The following is a 23,277-nucleotide window of genomic DNA, read 5'->3' on the forward strand; positions in this document are numbered from 1 at the left end:
TGGTTGGGAGGCATTATGAAAAGAAAGAAAGAGGGGGTAGACAGAATATAAAGGTGGAGGGAGACAATAGTGATAACTATCTTCTCAATTTCTCTCTTGAAGTCAAAGGAAATCCAAGCCCATATCAGTGGAGCTTTAGAAAAGAAAACATATGGGAGAAAAGCCCTGGCTGCTCTGGAGACTTGGGGAGATTTGAGGACATGAGCACTAAAGAGTGAGAGGGAGAGATGATTACAGATGGAGGATTTGGGAGGATTGAAAGACATTGGAATGATGGCACCTAGAAAACAGTGAAGATCAAAGAAATAAGCAAAGCTAAAACAGTCCGGAGTGCTGGCTCAGTCTTTGATGCCTGAGAAATGCTTCTCACTCAGTCTATGTCTTCCTTCCACTTCTTTCCATCTGTTTCCATTTGCCGGCATCTTTAGGAACTGCTTATATCGCATAAATAATATCCATACCACTAGAGAGGAGCCATAAAGCCCAATGTTAGTAGAGATGCCTGCCTGGAGTTCTGAGTACATGTGTATTAGTCATAGCAAGGAACATAGATCTCTGATTCATCAATGATTGTGACTTTTTGTAATTAAGACAGTTCTACATATGACTTTAATGAGTCATGCTTGTAGAGTTGACTTTTGGATTTTTGTCTTAAGAAAATGCGCATGGACATCTGTTTTGATTAGTTCCAACTTAAAAAAAAAAGAACCAGTCTATGATTTTCATGACCTCTGATTTTTATGGCACTATGGAGATTTTAGCTGCCACATTCTAATGTGATATGATGGCATTATAGACATAACTAAGGTAGTAGACTGGGGCTTTGTCCAATGCTCTAAAATATTGTGAGTTTCAATACTTTGTTACCTCTTTACTAACAAAGAAATAACAAAGTTTAGTACCCAGTTAGGAATCTGCATTAAAATAGAAAAGTTATCTGATGGCAAACTTCATAACTCCCAGACTCACATCCCAGTTGAACTTCTTGATTTGTTACCTTTTTAGAGGAACTAGAAAATTAAACACATGCAGAAAACAGATCTGGCTTCTCTAGAGACTCTTCCCACTAAAAACCTTAGATTCACCCAGTCAACAATGGTCATGCAGCATTACCATATTTCCCCATGTATAAGACATATATCCTTTTTTGAAAAGTTTGGGGTCTAAAAACTGGGAATGTCTTGACCAAAAGATGCTTGCAAACTATGAGCAGAAAGTCCTTGAATTTCATGATGAATTAAAATTGAGTTCAATAACCTTATGTAATACTTTTTTTCAAATTTCAGGCCCCCCCAAATTAAAGTGGTATATGATCTCTGTCTTCTCAAGGGTATAATTCATGTTTTTTGCCTCAGTTACCACAATTTTTCTTTATAGCTCTTCTGGTAGTTTTTCTGTTTAACGTGCAAGTTCGACTAGTTTTTCCTTTAAGGGGTATGGAGTCCTTCCTTGAGTCTTGGTTTGAACATCACTTCCTCATCACCTAAGTACAAAGCAACCATGGAGAGTTCCAGGGGCATTTTGATGCTTGGCTGGTGGTTCAAGATGGGTAACTCAAGCAGAGGAATTCACTCAGATGAATCCACCAAGGTGTTTTCCATACCTATCTTTGCTGAATATCCTTTTCCTGCTATGGCTAAGTAAATCTCTTTTCATTAATTATTGAATGTCCTGAAAGTATATTATTGTTTCAGTATCAAACTTAAACTATTAGAGGTCTAATCAGAGTCAGAACCAGCTCAGAACAACCAGCATAGTTTTGCAAGATTGGAACTCAATGAGCTTACTGAAGTGGGTGATCAGCTGTGGGGACAAAGGCTAACCATTTGGCATCCATGCTTCTGATGGTGCTTCTAGAAGAGATGGTGCTGGATTACAGTGAGCTCCTCCCCCCCCCCCCACTCTTGGGACATTAGAAAGTAAAAATGTCTGTGGCATTCCACCAGGGGAGACCTATGTGAGTATATCCCATGTGCTTCATAATTGTATCGTGAAGATAATCACAATGAACTGTGCCTTAGACCCTCCAGCTCTGTTGGATTTTTCAACCTGTCAATTTAGGCTTCCTCAAAAATCCTATAGGGGGCAGCTAGGTGGCACAGTGGACAGAGCACCGGCCCTGGAGTCAGGAGGACCTGACTTCAAATCCGACCTCAGACACTTACTAATTACTTAGCTGTGTGGCCTTGGGCAAGCTACTTAACCCCATTGCCTTGTAAAAAACCTAAAAAAAATCCTACAGGGGATTTCCTCAAAACTTAGTTTAGTTTTAAAGCAACCTGGGGCGGGGGGAGTGTTTGAAATTTTGAGGATTGAGAAATATTTCCCCATCATTAAAAAAAATGACAAGTTCAGAAATACTAGTTGAACTGGCTGAGACAAGATACCTTTGTGTTTCTATTGGTCATCAAATTGCAATTGCCTTGGGGGAAGTTTTCTGAAAGAAGGAGCTTACCAGTTGGAAAGAAGTCATATTTGTGTAAATTATTTGGTTTTGAATGAGTTTTTGGGAATGACAATTCAGCCGAACTGAAGGTCTTCAGTTTTGTAGTTATATATGGATATAATCAATAATTGGGAATGGCATGAGGATCAGCAACAGTGATGAATTTTTCAGGGAAAAATTCTCTGGAATTTTAGGAGTATCTAACAATCATCCAGAGGGAACTGTTGGATTTTTGTTTTCCAGTATGGAATTTGAGTGAGCCACCTCCATTTTGCCACACAATTGGATTGTGCTGTGATTCTTTGATGCTGGCCACTGAGGGAAGCATTTGAAAGGACCATGTTAATTTTCCCTAGGAGCCCAAAGACATTTCTGAAATTGGGGCTAAGAAAATATGCAGACTGTCTAATTAGCTGAAGAAAGTCAAGGGTGCTGCCTCAGTGTAAAAAATTTTCTTTCTCAGTCTCAAACCACAAAAGATAATTTTCCTCTCTTTGGCTCCTGCAAAGCACCAAACTTAGACCCCAGCAGCATTTCCCCAACGTCAACAGAACTGGCAGCTGCTTGAACATGGGAAATAGAATCTATGGACAGGTCTAGTCCTCTAGGCCTATTTCTGACTTTGTTGCTTTTGTCTTTTCCCCCAATATAGGAGGGCAGAGTGGTTTTTGAAGTAGTAGCATTCCTGCTCCTGCTGAGGGTAGGAGGCCAGTGATGGTGGAGTCAGGCCTATCAGAATAGAGTCCTGGGGACAAGATCCAGCAGGGGCCCCACATCAGTGCACAGGCTTACAGCAACACTGTCTCAGAACAGAGCCCAAAGAGCTCTGACCCCAGGAGTGCAGGAAGTAGCAGTTAACTCTGGCAGCAGTTTGAGACAGCAGATGTCACTGGTCAGTAGGTAGAGATGTGAACCCTAGTAACAACAGCAACAGTAGTGGGCAGTAAGCAGAGATCCAGGTCCCAGCAGATAAGCACCTACTCATAGGGACAGTCCAATGGTAGAATATGGCCACTGGGATATGCAATAGAAAAAGGCAGATCTCCTGAAATCCACTGGTTACATGACAAGACCCCTCCATATTGTGGCCAGAACAAGACCTGATGATCATTAAACAATTTTATTCCAAGAAGTCTCTTGTTTGGTTTTTGTGAGGCAATGAGGTTCAGTGACTTGTCCAAGGTCACACAGCTAGGTAATTATTAAGTGTCTGAGGTCTGATTTGAACTCAGTTCCTCCTGGTGCTCTATCCACCATGCCACCAAGCTGCCCATATTCCAAGAAGTCTTGAAGGACAAGGAGTGGTATCATCATTGGGGAAGGATATGTTTTTTACCAACAAGGTGGTGAAAAGGTCTAACTAGCTCCCACAGAAGAAAGGCAGGCAGTCCCTCAGGAGTCTCTCATGGGGCAAAGATTTGTTTTACCCTCATGGGTAAGAAGAGGAAGGTGGGCCAGAGAATGCCAAAAGTATCATCATAAGGCAATCTCCTTTACTTGTAATATACTTTACTGTATATAACACTGATGTCATTGGTTCTCCTTATGTCCAGGAGAAACCCACCGTGAGCTACAAAAATGTGGTTTTGCCCACCCCATCTCATTATTTAGACCTTTCTTTCTCTATCCTTTTTGGTACTCTTTCAGGTTCAGTCATTCCTTCAGGAAATTGTAACATCATCTGTTATGTTTTTGCAACGCTTCTGTTTTATTTCTTTCTCTTTCTTAAGGCTTGTTTCTATAAGGTTTCCTGAATTTTAGAGGTAAGGATTAACAAAAAGAGCCCTAAAGTCATTTAAGTGACAGAGGATCCTCTAGAAAGACCTTACTCATCTAGAAATATGGTAGTAGCAATTTCCAACCCTCCCTTCCTTGCAAATAGATTACCTTAAGGGATATGGAGCCATCCTTGAATCCCACTTGACTCAGAGGACTCAATCATGAAGAATTCCAGGGACATTTTGATGCTTGGCTGGTGGGTCAAGATGGGTAACTCAGAGGAGTGTCCTCAATATCTTTCTTTGTTCACTTTCTCCTATTATGATTAAGTAAATTTCTTTTTTGCTAACTGCTGAGTGGCCTGCAAGTGTCTCATCCATCAGAGTTGAGATCAACCTTAAATATTCCAAACAGAAACATGCCCACAGAAGAGGTACCTTCTCATAGTGAGAGATGATGCTTTCTGAACCACTTGCAGCATCTCATTTTGTTTCCTCATCAACAATGGTTATGGTTTACGTGCTGCCTGGCCAACCATCTGAAGGCATTTTGTGGCTGTCATAGTATAGAGATTCTTTTTGGCTTAACAAATTGGCTCATACTGATATGGAATTGTAGTTACTAGTTCATGAACATAATGTGCCAGCCAACTGAGCTCACTGGCTTTCAAAACACACAGCCCAACAGGAAAGCATTCTTGCTTACATTTTCAAATTATGATATCCATGACCTGTGATTTTCATTTTATGCAAAATCTCTCAACTAGGGGTGGCTAGGTGGCATAGTGGATAAAGCACTGGCCCTGGAGTCAGGAGTACCTGGGTTCAAATCTGGTCTCAGACACTTAATAATTACCTAGCTGTGTGGCCTTGGGCAAGCCACTTAACCCCGTTTGCCTTACAAAAAAAAATCTCTCAACCAAGACAGATGGAAACATCCATAACTTATTCTATTAAAAAATTACTCAAGTTTTGCTGTTGTTCATGGTGACATTGCCAATAGCTTCCAGAAATGAGCTAAGAATTCAGGCTTTAATGACTGTTTGTGTAGCACTATAAGCTAGTTGAGAGCATTGTGCCTGTTCTATAACCCAATAATCAAAACTTTTTTAACATTTACAAGGTGATCCTGTCCCAATACTTCTGTGAGACTGATAATATAAAAATTATTACCCTATTTTCCATATGAGGAAACTGAGGTTCAGGGAGATGACTTGCTCAAGGTCATAAGGGTGAGTTCAGCAGAGCTAAACTTTGAATTCTGGTCTAGTTCCAAATCTGGGATTCTTTCCACTCAATTTAACCTCCATTCTATAGATGAGGAAACTAGGCTCTGAAAGATTAAGTGATTTGCCTGTCAGTGTCTGATTGAATCCAGACCAAATTCAGCCCTCTAGAACATACAAAAGACCATTTCTTTTTTTGTTTTTTTTGAGATAGGAAGGTTCTTTTGGGGCCACTGAGGTGGTATAGTGGATGATGGCCTGGAGTCAGGAAGACTATCTTCCTGAATTCAAATCTGTCCTTGGGCACTTACTATGTGGTTCTGGGCAAGTCACTTCACCCTGTTTGCCTCTATTTCCTCATCTGTAAAAATGAGCAGGAGAAGAAAATAACAAACTAATTTGACTATTTTTGCTGAGAAAACTCCAAATGGGGCCATGAAGAATCAGACATGACTGGACCCCAACAAAAGGATCTTGGAGAGTCCCTTCAGTTCTCTTTCCTACTTTCCAGGGCATGTGTGCAAATGTACAGATCCAAATATCAGCATGTTAGGGTGGATGATGAATTTGCACACATGGAGAACCAGGGGAAAGCTAATATTATTGAAAAAGAAAACCCTGGAAGTAGAAGTAGAGAATATAGCTCCTTGGGGCAGCTAGGTGGCGTAGTGGATAAAGCACCGGCCTTGGAGTCAGGAGTACCTGGGTTCAAATCTGATCTCAGACACTTAATAATTACCTAGCTGTGTGGCCTTGGGCAAGCCACTTCACCCCATTTGCCTTGCAAGAAAAAAAAACCAACAACCTTAAAAAAAACCCAAAAACCGAGAATATAGCTCCTTATTCCTAGTTGGGTTTGGCTGGAGTGGAAGAAATTTAAAAAGACTGCAGCAACCTGTAAGGACCAGGGAGAAATCAGTTGGCTGGATTAAGTCTTTACATGCAGTTGGGAGGAGACCTCAGGCCTGGGAAGAACCTAAAATGGAGTTGGTCTGGGAATGTGACAGACCTCCAGATTTCTGTCATAGATCGACAGCTGGCACCAGCTGTGGTGCGGCAATCGCAGGCTGGCCATCTCATGTTCCATTGTTTTGCAATAGTATAATACCTCTTGGTGAACAGCATCATGTATTTACTTTGAGAAGCCAACCTTCTTTCCCTTTTGAAAATTCACCATCTCTTTCTTGATCATTTATCTACAGCCTCAAAAACCTGCATACTGCAATTGCATAGGACAGCTTTAAAGAAAAAAAATATCGAAAGAAAAAGAAAAATATCAACACTTGAGCAATGAAATCAGAAACTATTTCTAACATTTCTAACATTTGTCTTCTTGAGTATTTTACTCGGGACATATTTTAAAAGGGGGGCAGGAAGGCTCCAGTTCGCAATGATAGGCTGACAGCAGGAAATCCCTTCCGAAAGAACATTTTTAAGACTAACATCTCCTTTCAAGGAATTTGCTATTCAGTCTCTCACTCATCTTTATGCACTGTGAACTTTCCCTTTGAAGAGACAGGTATCATTCACTCAGTATTTATTGAGTACGAGGCTAGGTACGAGAGGAAGTGATTCAGAATTTGATTAATAAATAATAAATGATCCGTAATTTGTTACTTTTCGTTATTCTGTAGCTTCATATGGAAATTATATATTTTATAAAATCTTCAATCGCGATTCGTGTTTTTTAGCACTGCTCGTTCTTTGCGCACGCGGTACATCCAGCGTCAAGGAAAATAAAGAACACGGCTCCCGGGGAGTTTCTTTGAGAGGGCTGCAAGGGAACTGCGAGGGACGCAGACCTCCGAGTCCGACTCCCCGGGCTGCTTGGCACTCGGGGTGCTTCTGCCCCTCTACCGGACAGACCGCCGCGGCACGGCTCCGCGGTGCCAAGAGGCGAGCGCGCGACCCGGCAGGACTGACAGCTAAGGGAATGGCATCGAGATGCCCGCCCGGCTAGGGACTCTTTAGTTTGACCGCTGCCCCCCCAAGTTGGGAAATGCCCCCATTGCGGAGCTCCGCAGAGCGCCCGTGCCTCGGGCCGTAGCCGGGCGCCTGGGGCTTGCCCCGCCCCGCTGCGGGGCCGCTCCCGGGCCGCTCCCGGGCCGCTCCCGGGCCGATGCGGGGCCGCCCCCGGGCCGCTCCCGGGCCGATGCGGGGCCGCCCCCGGGCCGCTCCCGGGCCGCCGCGGGGCCGCTCCCGGGCCGCTCCCGGGCCGCCGCGGGGCCGCTCCCGGGCCGCCCCCGGGCCGCTCCCGGGCCGCTCCCGGGCCGCGGGCGCCGATCACCGGCTCCCTAGGATCTGCCGGTAAGTGGCCGGTCCCACTACCGGGACCTCGGGAGGAGACTGACAGCCCCGATGTCGCCCGCCCGCCTCCCATTGGGCTCTCGGCGCGGCCCCGCCTCCCGGCCTCCAGCGAGCCCGGCCGTTGGCCCGGCGCGAGTGAGTGGCGGGCCGCGGCCCCGCCCCGGCCGTCCGCTGCGCCGCCTCGGCCGGCGCCGCTGCCAGTGGAGAGATGGCGGCCGCCGCAGGGAGATCGCTCCTGCTGCTCCTCTCCTCCCGCGGCGGCGGCGGGGGCGCGGGCGGCTGCGGGGCGCTGACGGCCGGCTGCTTCCCCGGGCTGGGCGTGGGCCGGCCCCGGCACCAGCAGCACCACCGGACGGTGAGGAGCGCGGCCGGAGCCGGGGCTGGGGGCGGGGCGGGGCTGGGCTGGGCAGGGCGCCGCGGCCGCGGGGCGGGCGGGCGCAGCGGGCACAGCGGGCGGCCGGCCGCCCCAGGCCGCCCCCGAGCCGCCGCCGGCCGGGCCGAGGGGGCGGCGGCGCGGCGCGGTGCCCTTCAGGCGGCCCCGGCGGCGGCGCAGGGCGGGAGGGAAGGAGGAAGCGGGCGCAGGAGGAGGCGGGCGGCCCGGGACCCCGCGGCCGGGGGCCGCCAACTTTGTCCTGCGGGCGCGGGGGGCGGCCCCCCGGACTGTGGCTCCGGGGTCAGCCCGCTGCTGGTGGGCACCGCAGCTGGCAGAGGGGCAGCGGCCGCTCCTCGGGTCTGCACACTCACACGCGCGCACACTCACACACACAGACACACAGACACACAGACACACACACACACACACACACACACACACACACACACGTCCGTCTGTCCGTCCTCAGCCCGTCCTTCCAGCCCCGCTGGGCATTCTGTATTTCTTTTAAGGAAAAAGTACGGGAGCGCAGGCTGGCGGGGGGGGGGCTTCCCTGGAGCGCCCCCCCCCACGGCCCGGCCTCCAACTTCAGCCTAGCGGCTCAGCGTCGCCCTTGTGTTGGAGCGTGTGGGGGAGCCCCGGTGGCCCTCACCCGTGGGGGGTGAGCCCGAGCCAAGAGGCCAGGGAGGGAGCGCCCCGCCGGGGGCCGCGGGGAGCTCGGCCCCCCATCCGGCCGCCCATCCGTCCAGGACCAAGTACTCTTACACGTGCCGGGCGGCGGCACCCCGACTTCAGAGCCCCCCGCCCCGACTCTCGTGCAAGCCAAAGCCCAGATGTTCCCACTGGCTGTGGCAATATAGGCTCCAGCTCTCTTTTTCTAAACTGTTCGGGCTAAATGTGTTGTGTTCAGCCTCCGGTTAAGTTCTGACCAGTGCCTGCTCCAGAATCCCTCTGGGATTCAAAAAAAGTTCCCCACCACTCCCCTTCCTTGAAGGTTTTTTTTTTTTTTTTTTAACCAGTGACTGTGTTCTCTGCATTTTAAGATGGGGCAAAGTTACAAGAGCCATGGGTGAGTTGCATGGGATGTTTCATCAAACCGGCACTTCTCTATTGCCCCAGGGATGGGGATGCTGCTTTCAGTAAACTGCTCCGGACTTTGCTTGGGAAACTCCGAAGGGCTGGAAGTAGCATCACTGGGGCACTGGAATAAGTTTAAGATCTTTTCTCTTGTTTCCTTCTGTAATTGTGTAAAAATGATGGTGGTATGACAGGCTTTGGAGTTGAAACACATTTTTGGATTTCCTTCTTTATGAACATGCTATTGACTGTTGGAAATTTTTTAGTCTTTCATATTATTCTGAAGAATGAATGTGTTAAGTGGAGAATGACTTGGAGAGTATTGATTAAAGACAAACAACCTTCCAGATGGGATAGAAATTATTTTAAGGATGCTTGAGATTTAAATTGAAGCTTTTTAAGGAGACATCCTATCTGTGGACACTAGGTGTCACCCTGTATCGGACCCAAGCATCTTGTTTTAGGTCCAGATAATATCCTTTCCACCCCCTTTTCCATAGGTGATTATGATAAGGGAGATTAATTTGAATGGAATCTTATTGTTGCTAATCTTGTTTTTTGCTTCTAGAGGGAGACTGAATTGAACACTATGCAAAACATGAAATGTATCCAGGTGTGCTAGAGGAACTGTTATTTTATTATTGAGTGAGAGGGTGCAGATAGATGAAGTAAAGGCATTTAGTTCTTCTGTATGCAACTGTTAGATTGTAGGCAACAATTTGACTTTCCTGATTGGCAAAACTTGCCTAATTCAACAGTATTCAGCTGTGTGGATAAGAAAATTCAAAACTGCAATAAAATTGGGATCAAGGGGATGTTTTGAGACCACTGCCAACTTTGAGCAAGATTAAGTGTTGTCCTCTTAGCTCCTAGAAGGCAGGATCTATTTTTACTGGTTGCTCATTGTGGCACTGGTGTAGTTTTTCTTCCTATTGGAGCATCTGGCTTCTAATAATATAGAATTCCCTTCATGAATTTGCCAAGCCTCCCATCCTCAATGCTTATTTAGTTGCTGCTATTTACAAGATAGTTGTGGGGGATTTGACTTCTTTGCCTCGTGAGCCATAGGAAGCCTTTGCTCTTGGCCACCCCACACAGCCCTTATCGCTTCCTAGCAGTCACCAGATGTGGTGCAAGGCTAGATGTCTTTACTGGGCCACATATCGTCGTCAGCTGTTTCCTACACTTTGTGGTTACTCCACTCCAGCCTACTATGTAGGCCGTACCCAAGGATGCTCTTCTGTCTCCTGGTGTTGTGGCTTGGCTGCAGAAGCTTACCAGTGGCTCCCCACTGCCCATGTACCAATTCTTCAACCCATTCCTTCCCCGTCATCTGGTGACTCTTTACTAGTTCAGTCTCAAATCCGGCTCCCTGATGTTCCCAAAATATACCATATGTTTTTCCACCACCACACCTTTGCTCATATGCTTTTATGCTCATACTTTTACACTGGGATTTCCTTCTCTCCCCCAGTTCCTGTTCTTCATTTAGATAGCTTATAAAGGAATCTGGCTAACCTTTCACAATCACACAGCCTCACAGTGCCATGAAATTTTAGAGCCAGATCACCTTAGCAATGATTTTTTACAACCTTCCTATTTTAGATTGAGACCCAGAAAGCTAAAACGATCTGCCTGAGGTCACACAGCTATTACTGGGTCCAGGATTTGAATTGTCCTTTTGCCTTCTGCCTGCCAGTCTTCCATTCTATGAGAGACAGTATAATCACTTGAAAAGAGTAGTGGCATCTGGAGACTTGAGTTTACAGACTTCCTCAGATACCCACCGGCTCTGCCTTGAGACCAAACCAGTCATTCTGCTGAATCTTGTTTTCCTCAGCTGTAAAATGGGACTGATAGAACACCTATAATTCCTTCTGTCCAGACTGTGAGCTTCATTGGCATGGCGACTGAGCTGGTCCATTAATTCATGAATTGGGACAGACACTTCCGATGACTAGTTAATCTGGACCCAGAATGCAATAGCAGCAGGAAGACCAAACTGAATTTGGGAAGTCATGAAAGGCTTCTAAAGACCCCAAGCTTCTTCTTGAAAGGAAGAACACAACATTTCAACATCCCTACTCTTGTTACTCACTGGCTGTCAGTCCTTAAATACTATAGTCTTTTGAAGAATAAAAATTTCAAGTCACCTATGGAGAAAGGGCAAATATGAGGAAGTTGTTATATTATCTAACCAACATTTATTATGTACCTACTATTTGCCAGGAACTGGAAATATAAGACTCAATTGAAAACAATCCCTGTTCTCAAGGAGTTTATAACCTGAGAGGGGCAGGTGTGAGGGTGGCTAGCATGTACATATAAGATTAAGTAAAACATATATATATATAATGCATATGTATATACATGTATATGTTCATTCATTCACCATATGAACTTTGAGCCTCCTCATCCCAACTTCCACTCTCACGGGTGAGTCTCTCCTCCTTGGGGTCCTAAGTCTATCCTTAAGGAGGCAGGGATGATTTTGTAATGCCTTCAGCTTGATCCACACTCTTTCTTCCCCCATGCCTTCCCCCTCCATCCAGATAACTTATTAAGGAAGTGTACTTCCCTTTAGGATTATTAGGTGAGAATCATTTTAATTATGCAGTATTAAAAAGGTTTTGGAAAGGGGGATTTAGTTAGGTATGAGCAGTATATCCCCCCCCTTTCAAAAGTCTGTTACATTGTCTCCCACAATTACATACAGAGACCAGGGAAAAGTGAGCTTCGGCTTAGAGATCATATATGGTGCTCATTTCTCCTGCTTACTGGGTGTCCTTTTTGCCCATTTGGGATACTCAAGAAATTCTCTTAGGCACAGCATAGCTTTTGTTTTGTTTTGCTGGGCTCCTCATGGAACTGTAAATCTCTTCTTGTCTCCCAGCATCCACGATGCCATCAGTTTATTTGGGATTATCATTGGGAAGATGGTGCATCCAGTATTTTCAGACTCTTCCAAATCTCAAGGATCCTTTCCTACTTTTAAAATGCTAATTTGCTAATAGTAAGGTCTGGTAATTTTAACTGACTCCTAGGATTTGACCAAGTTTCCTTAGCTTATTTTAACACTGTTCTTGTGCAAAGCCACTCTAGCTCCAAGGACTTTTTGCTCTTAATCTGAACTGATGGAGATTGATTGAGAATCTTAGTACTTATTTTAAGTGGGGTGGTTGACTTGATTGAGTACCTATACAGAGTAAATACAAAATACCTTTTTTTTGTTTTTGCAAGGTTAAGTGACTTGCCCAAGGTCATACAGCTAGGTAATTATTAAATTATTAAATAAAGTAAAAGGCCAGATTTGAACTCAGGTCCCCCTGACTCCAGGGCTGGTGCTCTATCCACTGAGCCACCTAGCTGCCCCACAAAATACTTTTTTGAGGGTGACATGCTAACAATTTGGGGGGGCAGTGGAAATCCTCTTACAAGAGATGGTTCTTCAGGTGAGCCTTGAATGGAGCTGGGGATTCCAAGGGAATCCTGGGAGTAGTTGGGAAAAACCTGGGCAAAAGCACTGGGCAAAGGAGACAGTATCATATGGGGAACAGCAGGCGGACTGGTTTGTCTGGTATGTGAGAAGTAGAAATAGGGAAGGCATTTGGAAAGCTAGATTGGAGCCAGACTATGAAGGACTTGAAATATCAATTCAGTATTTTGTCTGAACTGTCTTATGCTTTAGCAATATCAATATGGTGGCTCCATGGAGGATTGATTAGAGAGACTAGAAACTGGAGAGGGATAGGGAAACCAATTAGGAGGCTACCTTCCTCCCTATCAGAATTGTTGAAGGCCTGAACTAGGCTGTTTGTTATTTCTAGGGTGACTGTCCCCATACTTGGCATACCCTCCATTCTTAACTCCTGTATCTTGGCAACTCTGGCTTCTTTCAAGGTTTAGCTCAACTGCTACCTTATGCAGGACACTAACAACCATTACTGGTCTTTCTAGACACTTGAAGCTTCCCTTCTAAGTTTGCCTGCCTTCTTCTCTTTGTGTATACTTATTAATTTTCTATTAGTACCTATCTCCTTGAGTATTGGGATGATTTTTTGCATTTTAGCCTGTCTTTTTAGCCTAGAATTTAATACAGTGCATAGTGTATGTAGTAAGAGCTAAATAAATGATTCTTAAATAATCTATTGGAGAGAAGGGAGTAGATTGGAGATAAGCCAAAAGGAGGGACTCAGTGAATGAGGATGCTTCCTGGGAAAAAAGACATTTTGGTTAGAGAGGAAGAGCAAAACAATAACAAATGGACCAGCTGCAGATTATAACCAGATAGTCTCAGGAGACATGGAGTAAGCCACATGAGATGGCCTTCTGATAGGATTTATGGCATAGTTTGGATAGTAGTTGTATAAGATGGAGTTCAGTTTGCCCTTTTAGCGTGAGTACCTGTCCAGGTGGGTGTGCTCAGACCCTCTCAGGTTCAATGACCTTTTGGCAAGGTGATGTTTTTGAAATGTTGTGAAAATGTAAGTTACTGCTAGCAGGCTTATTCCTGAGGGGACAGAAACCTAAAGAGATGAAGTGATTGGCCCAAGGTCACCTAGCTAATTAGTGCTTGGGAACAATGTTAGAAGCCAGCTCTTCCAGCTTCCTACTTAGTCTGTCTTTCTACCAAATTTTGCTCTGTGTGATTTGTCCAGGGTTCATTGTGGTGCCTTGAATCTATAAGTTGGGTTTTCTTATTTATGGTAAACAAATAAAAAAAAAACTTTTTTTTTTTTTACTTGAGACTTAAACTCAGTCTTGCTTAAAGATTTGCAAAATGGATTTACAAAATCCAACCTCTCTAGTTAGAACCATAAAATATTTATCTGTTTTTTTCCTGTTTCCTTCAGTGGAATTTGTTGAATGTTGGGACAAATAAGACAGAACTTTGGGGAAAAAAGGATGTTGATCTAATGTGTAAGATACTGATGATCCATGGTTCCATGATTTCATGGGTTATGATTGTGGGTATGGTTCTAAAGCCAGCATCCTCTTAGTTCAGGTTCAGTATTGAGTTGAAATGAGGTGCTTGCAAGTCATTGAACATTGAATAAAAGACTGGAGGCTTACTTAGACAGCTAGGATGCCCAAGCAAGGATCCAGCAACATTTAGCCTCCTTATCCCCTTCTGGTCTGCTTCTGGTCAGTCAGACATCAAAGAAGGATGACTCAAGTAGTCTTAGACATCCATTGAGAAACTCCAGCTACATGACATGTCTGGGACCTTGGATATCTCCAGACCAAATTACTGCATTAGGAAAGCTGAGGCCAATCAGGATGGGTGAGGGAAGGAAGCTGTGTAAGGGAAATTGGGGCTCCAGGAAACAGCTGGTCCTATCCACTGATATTACTTTTCCCATTTGTGTTGATTACAAGCTCTCCATGTTGTAATGGCTTTCTTCCTGAGCTACTTTGACTAAAAAAGATCATTAGCTGGATGACTAGGGTGGTGAATCAGAGGATCTCATCTAGAGTGGGGTCTGGACAATGACACACATAGTCCATTTCTGGACCTTTCCTGAAAGTCTTCCGGTTAAATTCTAGATCTGTGCTCTGTTGGCGCAGATGTCAAAACTTTGGGTTACCTTCTTGCCATTGTGAGACATCAAGGGCATTCTAAAGAACAATTTTGGTGCATTTTTGACACCTCAGCATACTTTAGCGTTGGATCTGATGGAGTAATGAAAAGAAAAAGGAGAACTGCCTTTTAAACTTGGAAATGTCTATCCTTCAGGGTCCAGCAGAGCCCACCACAACTCCCATGTCTTTGGTGGAATTCTAGGATAAATGCTGTTAAGTTTGCCCTGGAGGTCATCCACCCAGTGAAGACTAAGGCTGTGAGTTTGGATCTGAGCTGGTTTAACTTTTCTCCTGAGGCTGTAGTCAGGCAGAGTTCTGAATTTGGAGTCAGAGAGCCTCAAATTCAAATTACACATCTGATGTTTGTCAAATTTTAAAGCTCACTTTAATGCCAGCAAACATCGGCTGCTCCTGGAATATAACAATAAGCAGAGAATGAGAACTTTCTACTAGTCTTTTTCCCTTTAATATTTTTTTAAGGAAGTGGGGGGGGTAGAGCTGGACTCTTGGTTCCACTGGTTTAAGAAACTACCAATGAAGAAGTTCCTGCCACCAATTCAAATCAGCACCTGTTCTGTAGCTCATAGCCTTAGGGATTATCTCTGAGCATTGAAAGGTTAGGGTCATGACTAGAGGTCACCTAACCATGGGTGTGTTACAGGTTGAACTGGTGCCAGGACTTTCTGATTCTGAGGCCAACTTTCTTGACCACTATGCCTTGGACTCTTTCTCAATAATACTATTAAGTCAATAATACTATTAATTCAATAATAGTATTAACCCAGTGGGTTTTTTGTTATCTTATAGATGTGCACCAGAGGAAACCATTGATAAATTACTGAGGAGCATGTGCCCATGAAATCGTTAGGACCTCAAAAGGACAATCTTGAGATGGAGATTTTCCCTATATAGAATTTTACCCGTGAAGTTATTAGTAAATATTAGGAAGGAGGTACTGAGTCCCATTCAGCTTTAGAGTCTGTGAGGGAAAAATTTGATCTTTGCTTATTAGTGCTGAATGTGGGAGGTGAGGGAAGGAAAGAATTCTGCTTCTGTTGCCAGCTTTGATATGGAGAAATAAGGCAGGCCATGAGGAATTAGTCTGGATTTTGTTGTTGTTGTTTTGATCATCTCACTGCCAGTGTGTACAGCCAAAATGTATATACATAGGAAACATTTTAAATAGGATCCATTTTTAGCTTTACAGCTATGATTTTAAATAAAGGAAAGGATTTTCTGTAATTGTTCTGTTGCAAATCAGTTGATCATTATGATGATTTTAGATAGAGCAACATTGAGTTCTGAAATTAACTATGAGAGAGCCAGGTAGTTTGGGTGAGATCTCAGGGATAACCTTAGAGAGAAAGGGAGCCTGGGGACTTGGAAGATAAATGAGTCAATTTATAGAGTTCAGAGTCTGAATGGTATGCTTTCAGTTCTTTATGACTTCTGGGATTTCTGTGCATGGAAATACAGTCATGGTTGTGTGAATTATGTAGAAAGGCTTTATACTATGGTAGAATTCAGGGCTGGAATAAACTTTAGAAGTCCTTGGGTCTGATGACCTCAAGAGTCTAGGTGAAGTTTCCAGGGTTATGTTGGTGATAGTAAGTAGCCATTGAATTTGAGTTATGGTCTATTTCCAAATTAGATCTTCTTTTTACTAGAGTCCACAAGCCTTTCTTTTGAATGGAATGGAATTGTTTAGACTGAGTGCTTATGGAAATGGTAGCTAATTTACCCCTATTAGTAATACATATATATATATATATATATATATATATATATATATATATATATATAACTTGGGGAGAGGTCCTAAAATAATCTCACACAGAATTTTCAGACAAAAAAGTATTATTTTTCGATCTCCCTTTTTTCCCTCTAGGGGTTGATGGGAAAATAATGACTATAATCAGCCATATGAGATCTCTCTCAGGTTTAGATGTTCTGATATTTGAGGAAGATAGTTATCAAGATTGAATCTTATTTTAAAAATGCATTTTGGCAGTAATACCCTCCTTTTTCCATAGTTATCTCACAAGAAGATAATTGATTAAGTATCCATGTGGACATTTTCTTGAGATTATGATGTTCAGAGCATTTATCTTCATTCATTCATTGATTCATTTATTTGTGTGTGGTGTCTGATAGGCTCAGTTATTCCTTTTTCACTTTTCTGCTAATGGTTACCTGAGACAGGTAGTAACTGTGGAAAAGAAGGCTGGTCCTGGAGTTAGGAAGAGCTGAGTTCAAATCCTGCCTCAGGGAGTAGTGTGATTCTGGATAAGTCACAACTTCTGTCTGTTTTAGTTTCTTCATCTGTAAAATGGAGATAATAATAGTACCTCCCTCCCTGGATTGCTGTGAGTCTAAAATGAGATAATATTGGTAAAGTATTTTGTAAACCTTAGAGCTCTTTATAAATATTAGTTTTTATTATAATCATTATTCAGGAATTGTTCATGGAATTCATTTTTCTTTGACTTAACTAAAATGATGCTAGTTAAAGGTCTTAGGAATCTCCTTGTTTTAATGTTACTTGTAAAGTCTTTCTGAAGGGGGAGGATAATTATTTTATAGATGAAACTATCTTATTGTAACTTTGGGTATTTTGTAACTAGACTTGATGGATGGGGGATCCAAAGTGTATCTGAATCTTGAGGTGAATTCTCTTTGACTTTGAGAATAGTAATGTTGCCTTGAACTGACCTAGCACATCATTAGGTCTCTTTGACAACTTCATCTCAGTGAAAGTAATTTGAAACCCTAAAGGTGAGAATGGTTTATGTGGAGAATCCTAGAACAAGTGGAGAAAGGGACCTCAGAGATGATCTCCCTGGGAGACCTGGGGGGAGTTGATGCAAAACAGTCCTGGATCCATCAAGTGCATGTATTCAGCCTTCCTGATCTGGCTGCTTTTCCAGCAACCCTGCCACCACTCTATTCCTATCGCAAAACCCAACACTTGGCTCAGGTGTTGGTCACTAGCCCACCGACTGGAGGCTTTCTTGATTTCTTCCTTAGATCCAACCTCACACTTCCTTTCCCACCCTGACCCTCCCTCCCCATCTTACTTTGTATTTCTTTGACTGTATTTTGTATCATAGGTATTCCCTCTAACTGGCTTGGAAAAAATGCTTATTGATTGATGGAAGTATCTTAAGAGAGACTGAAGTGTTAACGGGCTTCTTCTGACCTGATGTGATCTTTTGAATTGGAGACTCTGGAGGCCAAGCTAGAGATGTCAACTTGCTTTTTGGGCTCTCCCTCCCAACACAGTCCTATGTATGAATGCCTCACCCCTTTTATGACCTGGACATAAATGGGATTCTCTGTCATCTTTGCTTCTCAGTCTATTTTTAAGACCCTTCATCCTTGTTTCTTACTACCTTTTTCTCTTTTCTGCCAAATCCAGACAGTTTCTACTTAATTATGATCTGCAGGATTTCTCTTTTGCACATAGATCGCTTTCCTCCCGAGCATAGTACACACTTCTCTCATCATGAGAAAAAACTTGGATGTTGCATTCCTCCAGATTTAGAACAGTGTTGCAGAGTCTTCTTGAGTTTCTTTGGCTTAGGAACTGTAGCCTTAAGGTTTAAATTTTGCAGTGTGGATTTTTGGGCTGATTGGTCCTTTCCATGATCTGAACTCCCATGGGCTCCCTTCAAGGGCTATTAGGTTTTATCACTTGGGAAATGAAAGTGACCTAAGGACAAACTCATCCTCCACTAAATTTTGGCAACTCTCATTTTTCCAACATCCTGGAAACATAGATAACACAGACCATGCCTGGTTCTCTTGTCTTGGAATTATTAAAACAATATCAGTTGGAGTGGTTACCTAGCATTCTCGTTTGAATGGTGGCCTCCTAGGGCCTCTGGGACTACCTTATTTAGTAATGTAGATTATTATCACTTATTATTATTATTATCACTTCCTTCTTAGTTAGCTGACCTGTGCAAATGCGAAGAACAGGCATAGCATCCCTTTCTTTTACACAGCATCCATACTTAGGAAATAGGTGAATTACCAGTCCTGATTGGCAAAACTAATGTTGGGAAGCACCTGAGATTTCCTGAGAGCCAGGGATTGCTGTATGATAGAATTAACATGAGTTTTCTAATTTAGGTAAAAAAGATGGTATAGAATTAAATGAGAGGATTGTATCTAAGGAGTGTAAGGGAAGGGATGATGACCAATGGGCAGTCAGAAGACTTGGAGTTTTATTCTACCTCTGCTTCTAATCAGCTTTGGGACAGGTTTCCTAAACTCATTTGGGTTTCATGTTATTTATGAAAATTAGAGCTAGGACTATTGGTTCAGAGATTTCTTTTTAATTCTGGCTAAATGAGGTAGGTTGTCTGGAATCATGAACTCACAGCTTTTTTTTTTTTTTTTTTTTGCTACCCAGTTAGGAGAAATAGCCAGCTTTACTCCCCTTCTTCCTTTTCTATATACTTGGGTTTTCCCCCCCCAAACCCTCTACAGAACACCTGAACCTCAATATTTCACATTTCACTCCCTCATTGCCCTTTAAAGACATTAAGGCTCTGAAGGGACACACTTGTTTCTCCTCTCCTTATCAGAATGTTCCTATTATATAGGCATGAATTCCTTACCATTGGCTCAAACAAGGTCACCTCTTTTATGTTTTGCTTGATTCTTGTTTCTATATTTCTGAATTCTTACTCAGCTTTGACCTTTTCTTTTTACATTAATTTAAAACACTTTCGAGTTTCAAATTCTTTCTCTCTTTCCAGCCCCTTCCCCTCCCACTAAGAAGACAAGCAATATGATACCCATTATATGTGTGAAGTCATGGAAAACCTTTCCATATTAACCATGTTGCAGTCAGTCAATCTGAGACCTGGGAAGGACCTTAGCTTAAATATGCCAAAGGCTTCCACTGTATCTGGGCCATCTCTAGTCATCCTGATCTATATCTGGCCACTGGACCCAGATGGTTCCAGAGGAGAAAGTGAGGTTGGGGACTTGCATACCATCTCCCTCACTTAAATTCAGTTTGTTTGCATGACATGACATCATTTCCCTGATGTCATGGTCCTCTCTGAGAACGAAGGATGACCAACAGCCAAGTTGTACAAGTAAATAAAGTGGAAAAATATGTTTCAGTTTACTCTCAGAGTTCATCAGTTCACTTTGTGGAAGTAGATAGTATTTTTCATCATATATATAAATATATATACATATATGTGTATATATATATATATATACATACTTTGGAATTGTTGTAGACCTCTATATTGATTAGAATAGCTGTCAGATTATCGTTACAATATTGCTATTATAGTATACAATGTTCTTCTGGTTCTACTCACTTCCCTTTGCATCAGTTTGTATAAGTCTTTCAAGGTTTTTCTGAAACTATCCCCTTCATCATTTCATATAATACAGTAGTATCCCATCACATCTCTATACCATAACTTACATAGTTATTCCCCAGTTGATGGGTAGGGGTAGAGTCAGGGGCCCCTAAGTCTAAGAAGGCAAAAGTTTCCTAGCATAGATACGACAACCCAAAGTAAGCGGTTTGTATCTCTATATAAAAAAATCAGTTCTGGTCTTTTCACAAATATGCTTGAAAATTCTTTATCCATTAAAAGTTCATTTTCCCTTATGGAGTTATAATCAGCTTTTATTGATAAATTACTCTTTGTTGTAAACATATTGGTTTGTCTTTTGAAATATTATATAACAAAATGTCTTTTTGTTTGTTATAGAAGTTGCCAGCTCTTATGTGATATTGTCAATGGTTTCTTGATTCTTAAACTGCTTCTTTCTGGATTCTTACAGTATTTTTTCCTTTGGATATTAGCTATGACCTTCATGAATTTTTCTTTAAGGAATTTCTTTCAGGAGGTGACTGGATTTTTTCTATCTGTACTTTGCTGTCTGGGTCTAATAAATCTGGGCAATTTTATGATTTTTTTAAAATATAGTGTCTAGGCTTTTTTTAAAATCGTGGTTTTTTTTCAGAGAATCCAACGATTGTTAAATTATATCTCTCCTTGACCAATTTTCCAGGTCATTTCTTTTAGCTTATCTAATAATTTACATTTTGTGTCTCTCTTTTTAATCTTTGGTTTTATTTTAATATTTCTTGCTGTTTTATGAAGTCATTGGTTTCTGTGTGATGTATTCTAGTTATTAGGGAACATGTTACTTGGATAAGTATTGCTAGTTCTCTTTTTGTTCAGCTAAATCTTTCCTCTAGAACTTTTATTTCATTTTTTATTTCTTCATTTCTTCTAGGTTTTGTGGAACACAGGTTTCTTTTTTCCTCTTTTAATCATTGCTTTAGTTGTTATGGAATTCTTTTGGGGGAAAATTTTGAGTTCTTTAAGAATTTTTTGATATTGATTGGTATTTTCTTTGATTAACTCATCTCTCCAGCTACTGTTCTGAACTGGAATCCTGTTCCATGACTGGTTTCCTATTTCTGTTCTCCTCTTGGGGTTAGGGACTCTGTGCTCCCTTCCCTGCCTCTCTTGAGGGTCTTGGCTTTGGGCTCTTCTGTTCTGGTCTCTGCCACTTTACTCTGGATGCTTCTGCTTTCTGGAACTATTTCAAGTGCTCCACTCTGGGTCTTTCTGCTCATTCTGGGTACTTTTTATCACCTGGATCTTCTTGGACATACTATCTTAAGGCTATAGGAGTCTTTGACTGGTCAGCGAACCTCTGCAGGGCTTCTTTGTTTGCCGGCTCTGGCTTTGTTGGTGGCCCCCTTCCCCCCCCTCCTTAGGCTTCTGTTTGATTTTGGGGGGTAGTTCTGGAAGAAGCCACTCTAATTCCTCACTGGATTTCTTGATAGAGTAGGCATCTGGTAGCTGGGAAGTTAGCTGTCCATTCATTCAACCATTTTGACTGGAAGACAATGTTAAAGGTTAGGAATGAAGAGAGTAACATTTCATTTTTAGTCATTGTTATTGGGGGATGGGGTGTTTTCATCTGCTTCTGAATAATTGGAATAATTCTAGTACTATTGCATTTAATCCCACCTTATTCCCTATATCTATGTCTCCCATGGGAAGCAAGAGTTGTCAGTTTTAAGTGAGGATGATTATACTTCATTCTTTTGACCCTCATTGCTAGTGTATTTCCTCTGCATTTATCATCCATCTACTCTTTGCATACCTTATATGAACCTAGTTATTTTTATGTTCATCTCCCCCATTAAATTGTGAGTTTCTTGAGGACCTTTTATTTTTAACCTTTCTTTTTATCCCCAAGGATTAGCAGAGCTAGCAAGCTCTTAATAGATGTTTTTGGAATGACTATATTTGTATTTCCTTGTTTTCATTCTTTTCACACATCTTCACATATGTTTGATTGCCTATATGCTCAAAAAACTTGGATGAGAATTGCATAAGGTGAAAAGATATATGGAGACGGTGGTTTGCACAGATGACCCTATTGCCAGGATAGTTTTCCAAGGACCTGTCCTAGGTGCCATCTTTTAAATGGTAGCATTAACTAGTCTAGAGCTCTCCATCAGCTTTCTGATTCTCTAGGACTTGTCCTGCAGAACCCTTAGAAAGAAAGTACCCATTGAAATCTGGTTGTTTATGAGATTTATCAGAGCTTAGTTACCCACATTCCTGGTCATTTCTTTCCCTCGCCGCAGTGCAAGCAGAGTTAGAAAGTCAGAGGGACCATTTTCCTAACTCTTGTAATAGATTGTGTTAAAGATAATACAGCTTTTTAATTATAGCTCTTCATGTGATGGTGTCACTATCTGTACTTAGATGCTATGGTGATAGGAGTCATAGAAATGCAGGGAAAGAAGAGATTTGGGCAACAGCTAATAATCATACAGCAGTTCACAAGTCACACTGTGGCAAAATTGGTGCTTTATGTAGGTGTTGATTAAAAATGACCACAGAAAGGAAGAACAGAGTGCTAACTGACTGGTTGTTAGCATCTGAAGACATTGACCCAATGGTGATAGACAAATAGTTTGTGGGAAGAGGTGCTGCCAACTTTAGCACCCTGTTGGATTCCTTACTGCAGTTCAGTTCCACAGATGATTAAGAAGGGGAATCTTGGAGATGTTCAGTTTCTTTTGATATGGATCTTTACTAATCACCTTTTTAAAAACTATGTTGATTCCTACATGTTTTATCCTCCTGCCAACAACTGTCAGCTACCTGGAAGCAGGGCTTGGGTCCAGGGGCCAACCCCTAAGAAAAAAATAGTTTTTCATCTTAAATCAGAATGCATACCAGAATATTTTCAAGAAAGTTCTTATCCAAGAGATTATAGGAAGTAGCATGTAGGTTTCCAGATCCATTTTAAATATGGAGAATCTATTACTTCCAGATGTCCAGCCAAAATCTTGGCTAGAGCATGCCAGTTTTGTAAATGAGAGGATACCTCTGTATTTATGTGTGTACGTGGGCATATACAGATACACATATATATATACACATATTTGTTATTTTCCCTCTAGTTATGGATAGTATTGATTCTGAAATCAGTGATTGGAAAAAATAAAGTTGACAGATTACATATATTAACATT

The 23,277-nt window shown here is 42.4% G+C and overlaps 1 protein-coding gene across 1 annotated transcript in view; it reads left to right on the forward strand.

Moving 5' to 3' along the window:
* The first annotated feature begins 7,886 nt into the window (after window positions 1–7,886).
* The window catches only part of MCU (mitochondrial calcium uniporter), a 165,909-nt gene continuing 150,518 nt past the window's right edge, over window positions 7,887–23,277 (forward strand). Inside the window, exon 1 of the mRNA XM_074232802.1 lies at window positions 7,887–8,052. Within this exon, the coding sequence (XP_074088903.1) occupies window positions 7,906–8,052 (147 nt within the window). The 5' untranslated portion in view covers window positions 7,887–7,905. The remainder of the gene's footprint in view (window positions 8,053–23,277) is intronic.

This window comes from Macrotis lagotis, chromosome 4 (assembly GCF_037893015.1).
Source record: "Macrotis lagotis isolate mMagLag1 chromosome 4, bilby.v1.9.chrom.fasta, whole genome shotgun sequence".
In the NCBI taxonomy this organism is placed as follows: Eukaryota; Metazoa; Chordata; class Mammalia; order Peramelemorphia; family Peramelidae; genus Macrotis; species Macrotis lagotis.